At 35.1% G+C, this 7,134-nt stretch overlaps 2 protein-coding genes across 2 annotated transcripts; both read left to right on the plus strand.

Annotated features, from left to right (window-relative positions):
• Positions 1–945: 945 nt before the first annotated feature.
• LOC108818025 (protein S-acyltransferase 8) lies at positions 946–3,601 on the plus strand. The gene is made up of 5 exons (XM_018590878.2): positions 946–1,270; positions 1,592–1,777; positions 2,130–2,429; positions 2,556–2,789; positions 2,882–3,601. Exons 1-5 carry the CDS (start codon positions 1,232–1,234, stop codon positions 3,383–3,385), a joined length of 1,263 nt encoding a protein of 420 aa, XP_018446380.2. The 5' UTR covers positions 946–1,231; the 3' UTR covers positions 3,386–3,601.
• A 570-nt stretch (positions 3,602–4,171) lies between these two features.
• Positions 4,172–5,494, plus strand: LOC108840686 (uncharacterized). Its single transcript, XM_018613512.2, has 2 exons — positions 4,172–4,438; positions 4,904–5,494. Exons 1-2 carry the CDS (start codon positions 4,253–4,255, stop codon positions 5,279–5,281), a joined length of 564 nt encoding a protein of 187 aa, XP_018469014.1. The 5' UTR covers positions 4,172–4,252; the 3' UTR covers positions 5,282–5,494.
• The last annotated feature ends 1,640 nt before the right edge of the window (positions 5,495–7,134 follow it).

Consider the following 7,134-nt stretch of genomic DNA (forward strand, 5'->3'; position numbering starts at 1 on the left):
AAGTGTAACGAACTGAAAGATGTATTCTGATTTACCAACAATGGTTAACTATCTTCTGCGTTCACAATGTTTTCCTACTTTTGGTTCTAAACTGGGCTTAAACCCACTCAAATTATCAGCCTAAAAACTGTCTTGTAACTGCCCTTTTGGGCTGAACCTTTTTTCATTCTCTTTATTTTAATAGAAGGCCCTTTCTCAATAAAAAAAACAATGGTTAATGACACGTTGCACTAACAAGGTCAAAGATAGAAAAAATGACACAAGAAAGTTGGTCGGTTAGAGTACCATTTTAAGAGTTTCCAAAATTTTCATATACAAGTATGAATGACCTGTACAAGTTTAAAGCTGAGCTGTACATCTAACATTTGGTTTCAAATTTTCTTGTTTTATTTTATTTTTAACAACTCAAATTTTCTTGTTTAAGTATGAAAAAAAAATGTTTTTCATACTCAGATTTTCTTATTTAAGTATGAAAAAATGTTAGATTCGGAAATAAAGAATGTACAGTATTTTAGTACTTCATGATTTGTCATAAGATCTGCAATTGGATTGTTACTTTTTCAGAATGCAATGATAAGAATGACTTATTTTATTCCATTAATTATGTAGTTTTAGTATTTAATTTTAAATAGAATGAAATAATAATTTTATCAATTCCAAAGTAATTAGAGAAAAAAATTATTTAAAAAATATTAATACAATTTTGAATCGGAATAAAAGGAATGAATATATTCCCTTTTAAACCAAACCTATCCATCTCTTATCACATCCAGATTTATTCCTTGAATTGTATTTCAATGTTACCATTTACATCCGTATAGTACAGTGTTGCACCACGAGGAATGGACCTGACACGAAAATGCGCAGGAAAAACGAGGGTGGGGCGAGGGGCATATACTAATCGTGGCTTAAAGAGGTTAAACATGCTGACGTCATTCAAATAAGCAAAAATAAGAAGAGAGAAAAAAAAAGAGGAAAAGGAAAACGAAAAGAGACAACAACCTAATAAATTTTATTTTTTTATAAAAGCTATCGTTCATCGGAAGAGACAAGGGCTCGCTCGCTCGCTCGCTAGCCTTTTTACTATTCTGTAAAATCAAAATTCCGTTTTGCCATAGCGATTCTCTCTGGTCACTGTTTTAGGTTTTCAGAAAATCGATTTTCTTCTTCGTCTGGCGTTTTCTTTTCAATCCGGAGAAAGCGCCGGAGGTTTTGGGATAAACTTTTCCAAATGACACAACGGGTCTACCAAGCCTGGAAAGGAAGCAATGTAAGCCTCTCTCTTTTTTATCATCCAACGATTCGACTCTTTATTTATTTTTTTTAGTGTTTTTCTCTGATGGGTATTCTCCAAAATCGATACTTTTTTTTTTTTGCTCTGAAAATTGCTTGTGTTATTAGTTGATTTTTGCTAAGTTTATCTACGGGTAGGTGGGTTATTAGTCTTAGTAACGCAAGTCACTTTGCAAAGTCTAATCTTTTGAGTGTCATTTTGGAGAATTAGTGGTTTGTTGGGACTGCAATTTCAGCACACAATCTTATCACTTCTACTATGGTCTTTTTGATTTGCTCTTTTTTTTTTTTTTTGCAGAAGTTCATCTTTGGTGGGAGATTGATATTTGGTCCAGATGCTAGATCAGTGCCTTTTACCGTGCTACTTATCCTAGTTCCAGTTGTTTTATTCTGTGTATTTGTAGCTAGGCATCTTCTCCATGAGTTCTCTCCCTACAATGCTGGATATGCTATCTTGGTCGTCCCCATTCTCTTCACTATCTATGTAACTCTTCTTCTATTGGTGCTCATACATATATCTTTTATTGTTAGTTATATCATTTTGATGTCTTGTTTTACATTCGGGCTATCATCAGCATTTATTATGCATTTTAGCACAATCTTTTTAAAAGCATCAGATCTTTGTTTGATTTGTTTTAAAATATATCTGGTTTGAAAAAAAATGACTTGACTATATACATTGCGGTCATGTTACTCATGTAGCATAAGATGTTTTCGTAACTTTGGCTTAGAAGTTTTAACTTTAAACCCTGTCTCAGTGATCTTTCACTTGTTTGTGGCTTTCAATTTTTTTTAACCTTTTTGCTTTGCTGAGTCTCGTACTTGTTTTTTTATAGGTATTGATCCTCCTATCTTTCACATCTGCAAGAGATCCTGGTATTGTTCCAAGAAACTCGCATCCACCAGAGGAAGATCTACGCTACGAGACAACAGTATCAGCAGATGGAAGACAAACACCTAGTGTTCAAATTCCTAGGACGAAAGAAGTCATGGTTAATGGCATCACCGTCAGAGTGAAATACTGCGATACATGCATGCTTTACAGGCCTCCTCGTTGCTCTCATTGTTCCATTTGCAACAACTGTATCGAGCGCTTTGATCATCATTGCCCCTGGGTGGGCCAATGCATTGGACTGGTAAAGCTCTCATTCAAAGGCATACTAGATTATCTTATTTATCTGCTGATTGCCTAGTCTGTTCTATGCCATGTTGTCTTGTTATGTGAGTAGACTCTGACTTTGAATAATCTTATCCTTTGGCAGAGAAACTATAGGTACTTCTTTATGTTTGTTTCTTCTGCAACTCTTCTCTGCATCTATGTATTCGCCATCTCGGCTTTATACATCAAGATTATAATGGAACATCAACGCGGAACCGTATGGATGGCAATGAGAGAATCACCTTGGTCGGTTGCGCTGATGATATATTGCTTTATTGCCCTCTGGTTTGTTGCAGGCCTCACAGGGTTTCACTCGTACCTAATCAGTACAAACCAGGTCAGTTTCACTTGCAATCATTGCTAACATCTTCTGGTATCTTATGCAAACTATGAGTCAAACTGATAGCAGTACTGGTGCAAGTTTTGCAGACAACCTATGAGAATTTCCGGTACAGACCGAACAGCAGAACCGTGGCCTATAACCGTGGGTGTGCAAACAATTTCATGGAGGTGTTTTGCACGAAGGTTAAGCCCTCAAGGAACAACTTTAGAGCCTTCGTCGAAGAAGAACCTCCAAGAGTTATTACTCTACCAACAGTCATCACCACCACCACCAAGGAAACAGCCGAAGCAGAGGATGAAGTTGGGAGCCGGAGACAGAAAGTGGAAGATGATTTAGACATTGGGGATGATCTTATGAACTTATCACAGCGGTGTAATCCAGCAGAGGCCAGCAACGACCAACCTCATCAGACTTTGGACATTGACCAATCGGCTCTTGGGTTTGCTGAGAGAGCAGCGACGATAAGGACAGAAACAAGGCATGGGAGCTGGGGAAGAAGAAGTGGGAGCTGGGATATAGCAGCAGATGTAGCTAATTCTAATGTCCGGGAGAGCCAAAACTATGCAACAGCAAAGGAAGAAAGAGGATGATTGCTTTTGTAGTAGCTAATTGCTTTTGTTTTTAATTAATCCAAAACTTGGGGGAGCCTCTTTTAGGACAGAAGTGGGAAGATCTGATTTGGTTTTGGGGATTTGCCAATCAGTTCATGTAATCTTTGAGTATATTATTCCCTTTATTATCTTCCTTTCGTTTCCTTAAAAATGTATTGTGTTGTTTTGTTGATATTATGTGGGGTTATCATTATATATGCGTTGATGATACAACTCTCTACCTATAAACTGTCATGCTTTGTCTAGGTCAACCAAAATCCAGTTCTATCCGTTTCTCTTACATACAGCACGCAAATGATGTGGTTTTATATCCTCGGATGTATGATTGATTACTAAGTCTTAGTTGCATAATGTGTTAGTAAAAGAAATTCAGAACCCCAGTAAAAACTGAAAATAACCTCTGTTTTTCTATCATATGTATATATTATGCATGTCAAATAAATATTCAGAGATATAGTGTTAATATTTCGCTAAACATATTGGATTTGATTACTACTTTTCTATGATCCTCAAGGACCTCAACACTTGTCACGACATAGCTCAATTTTCTAAACAAAGAAAGAAGATCATAGAATTTATTTGTCATTGACTAAGTTTGTACAAATTATTAACATAGGTTCTCTAAATTTAGCAGATGTTAGCAAACTTTTAGTAAAAAACTATTTGATACCAACCTTAATATAGTACTTTCTAAAATTAACCGGCGTCCCTGATCAGAAGAGCCCTAAAGTATACTTGTATATATATACCCACTTCAATCTAAAAGCAAATCAACATATTTAAAACTGAATAACAACCGGAAAAAAAAGAGGAGAAAAATAAAATAAAACTTCCGACGCATAAAAAATGGCAACGTTCTCCGCTCTGTCCACTTTCGCCGCGGCGGCAATTACCTTGCAACTACTCCTAGTTCCAGCTTCAGCCTCTCCTCAAATGAAATACATTGATGCTATCTGCGATCGCTCCCACGACCAAGATTACTGCGTTAAAACATTGACTACCAACCCCCCTACGGCTGCTCCCATTGGCCTGGTACTCATCTCTAAACCACTGTCTCTTTGTTTGCGTTTTTTTTTTATTTTTTACATATAAAAGCTAATACCATATTTACTAGTCCACATGGCTGATGCTGACAAGTGGTAGGCTAGACCTGAGAATGTGTTAAAACACTTTTTCTGGGGTCTGAGCTTCATTTGAAAACATAATCATAGTTATATGAAAAATCTGTGTTAGAATTTTGGTTCATTCCGTTTATTTAGTACAGGCAATCCGACAATGTGATACATTTTTCCACACTGTAGCATCTAGTGTGTTTCTACATAAGCTGACCGGATTAGTTCGTCGCAAGCACTATAAACCAAAAAGAGAATATATCATGTTTACTTAATATGTTTCTATTGTTTCGAATGTCAACTGCATTATATGCTTTACGTGTGAAAGACCGAATGACCGTTACTATTTATACTAATAAAAATTTATTTATTATTTCTTGAAAAGAACCCACTCGCCGAGGCCGTGATGGAGCTCACCATAGCCCACGCCGAGAAGACAGCGGCTTTCCTGGACGAGGCGGCGAAGAAAGATCCAGCGGTGCAGGCTGCGTATGCCGAGTACCACAAGGCCTATCTAGCAGTGGTGGCTGATCTCAAGAGCGCAAACCTGAAGCTCAAGCAATCCCCTGACACGGCTCACTACGACGTTAGGTCTTCGACCGACCAGATGAAGCGCGTGGAGGGATTAGTTGCGAAAAACAATGACCAGGCTTCAACCACTCTCAAGGAAATGACCGTGCAGATGGAGAAGCTACTTGATCTTGCAGCTAGTGCCGCCGATGCTGTGGACGATGATGATGAGAACATCCACCGTCGCGAATGATTTTAAAGCAGTGATCCGGTTTCGTTTTTTTGTGTTCACACTACAAAATATAATAAATAAATGAATACATATACACACACACAAAATGTGGTGTGATAAACTAGTAATTAAGTTCTTAAAATATTTGCAGACTGATGTCAATTTTTGGCATATATAAAAAGTTTGCTGTATGATCTTTTTTACAAAACTAAATATAAATATATTTTTTTATTCTTTGTTTGAAACCCCAGGTGCGACAAATATTAACAAGAAATCATGTCTGGTTACAAACATATCGACTTTTGTAAACTTTACAAAAATAAACATGCTGAGTTTTTTTTTTTTTTGGTAAAATGTTAAGATAACATGCTGAGTTTTGGAGAAAAGAAAAGGAAAAAGGTCTTATAAAACACGGAATTGAAATAGAAAACTGATCGTTGGCCAAGTTAAGACTTTGGAGTTAAGAGATATGATGAATCTCGCCTAAGCCTATTGATCGGCAGTTGAAGCTCTGATGCAGCGCATCTTGCCAATCCACTGCCGTCATGTTGGAGTTAGAGCTTACATATTTGGGGTGATATTATTATGAGCTTTACTAATTGTTGTTTAGTTATTAAGCGTGTGGTTTTGTTTAGATTAGGGTTTTCACTAGCTTTCTTATTTAAAGTTTTGCTTGTGTATGTCACTTTTGATAAATTTATAAAATATATGGAAAGAATTATTTTTTACCTTGTTTTTGGATAGAACTAGACTCTAAACAATTTAAAAATCTATACCATTTTCTAGGCATTCTAAAAATTAATAGTTACTTGCCACTTATATAGCTTCCGCTACATTATTTATTTGATATCAAATTGAAAACTTTAATATCTTAATCAAAATTTGATTCTATGCAGATAATATTTGGAATATCTCACTGGATCAGATTCTGTTTCCATACAACCTATTTCTTGAAGGTACGCGCTATGTCATGGGTATATATCCATTTGTTTCCACTGAAAATTTGTTTGAAGAATTCAGAGAAACTTTTAGAGATCCAATCTATGATATTTATAATGATGATGATATCGGTGTAGACTTTATCTTTGTTTGTGATATACCTAGCTTCTGTTACACCCAGTGTCCGTGCAAAGGTTTCTGGAGATCTAAGACAAACTAGATTTTGATCCGAAAACGCGAGTATTATTTTTTATTTTTATAAAATATATTATTTGTTTGTAATTATTGAATAATATATTTTATAAAAGTGAAAAATAATACCCACACTTTCAACCGAATTCATCCAGATCATAACCGAATTTATCCAGATCCAGAATTTGTAGGTATATCGGTTATTTAGATATTTTTACCATAGACATTCTAGGTGTTATTTTATACATCGATATTTATTTAGATCGAAAAAGAGTCTTTTTATACATCGATATATATCCAGATCCAGAAAGAGTTTTTTTATACATCGATATTTATTTTTTATAATTAGTGTCTTTGTATACATCGATATATATCCAGATCCAGAAAGAGTTTTTTTTTATACATCGATATTTATTTTTCATAATTAGTGTTTTATATTTTAGATGTATCATAATATAACTAACGATATTCAAAAGACCTGAATCGAATCAGGTTATATGACTATTTTTTGTTACAAGAACCCGTTTTAGATATATTGGTTATTTAGATATTTTTAGGTTCCTATACATCAGAACCGAATTCATCCAGATCCAGAATAACCCAACTCAAAATCTAGACATAAGGTTATAACTAGATATTGACCCGCGCTTTTGCAAGCGCGGAATATTTTATGACGAAAATTTTTATTACTAATTTAATAAATATTTTGTTAATTTAAAAGAGTTTGTATATTATTCTTTTTG

This window comes from Raphanus sativus, chromosome 2 (assembly GCF_000801105.2).
Source record: "Raphanus sativus cultivar WK10039 chromosome 2, ASM80110v3, whole genome shotgun sequence".
Classification (NCBI taxonomy): domain Eukaryota; kingdom Viridiplantae; phylum Streptophyta; class Magnoliopsida; order Brassicales; family Brassicaceae; genus Raphanus; species Raphanus sativus.

Coding starts and splice junctions, on each gene's coding strand:
- LOC108840686 (XM_018613512.2), top strand. CDS start 4,253: ATGGCAACGTTCTCCGCTCTGTCCACTTTCGCCGCGGCGGCAATTACC. Junction 4,439..4,903: donor CGGCTGCTCCCATTGGCCTG/GTACTCATCTCT, acceptor TTTCTTGAAAAG/AACCCACTCGCCGAGGCCGT.
- LOC108818025 (XM_018590878.2), top strand. CDS start 1,232: ATGACACAACGGGTCTACCAAGCCTGGAAAGGAAGCAAT. Junction 1,778..2,129: donor CCATTCTCTTCACTATCTAT/GTAACTCTTCTT, acceptor GTTTTTTTATAG/GTATTGATCCTCCTATCTTT. Junction 2,430..2,555: donor TGGGCCAATGCATTGGACTG/GTAAAGCTCTCA, acceptor ATCCTTTGGCAG/AGAAACTATAGGTACTTCTT.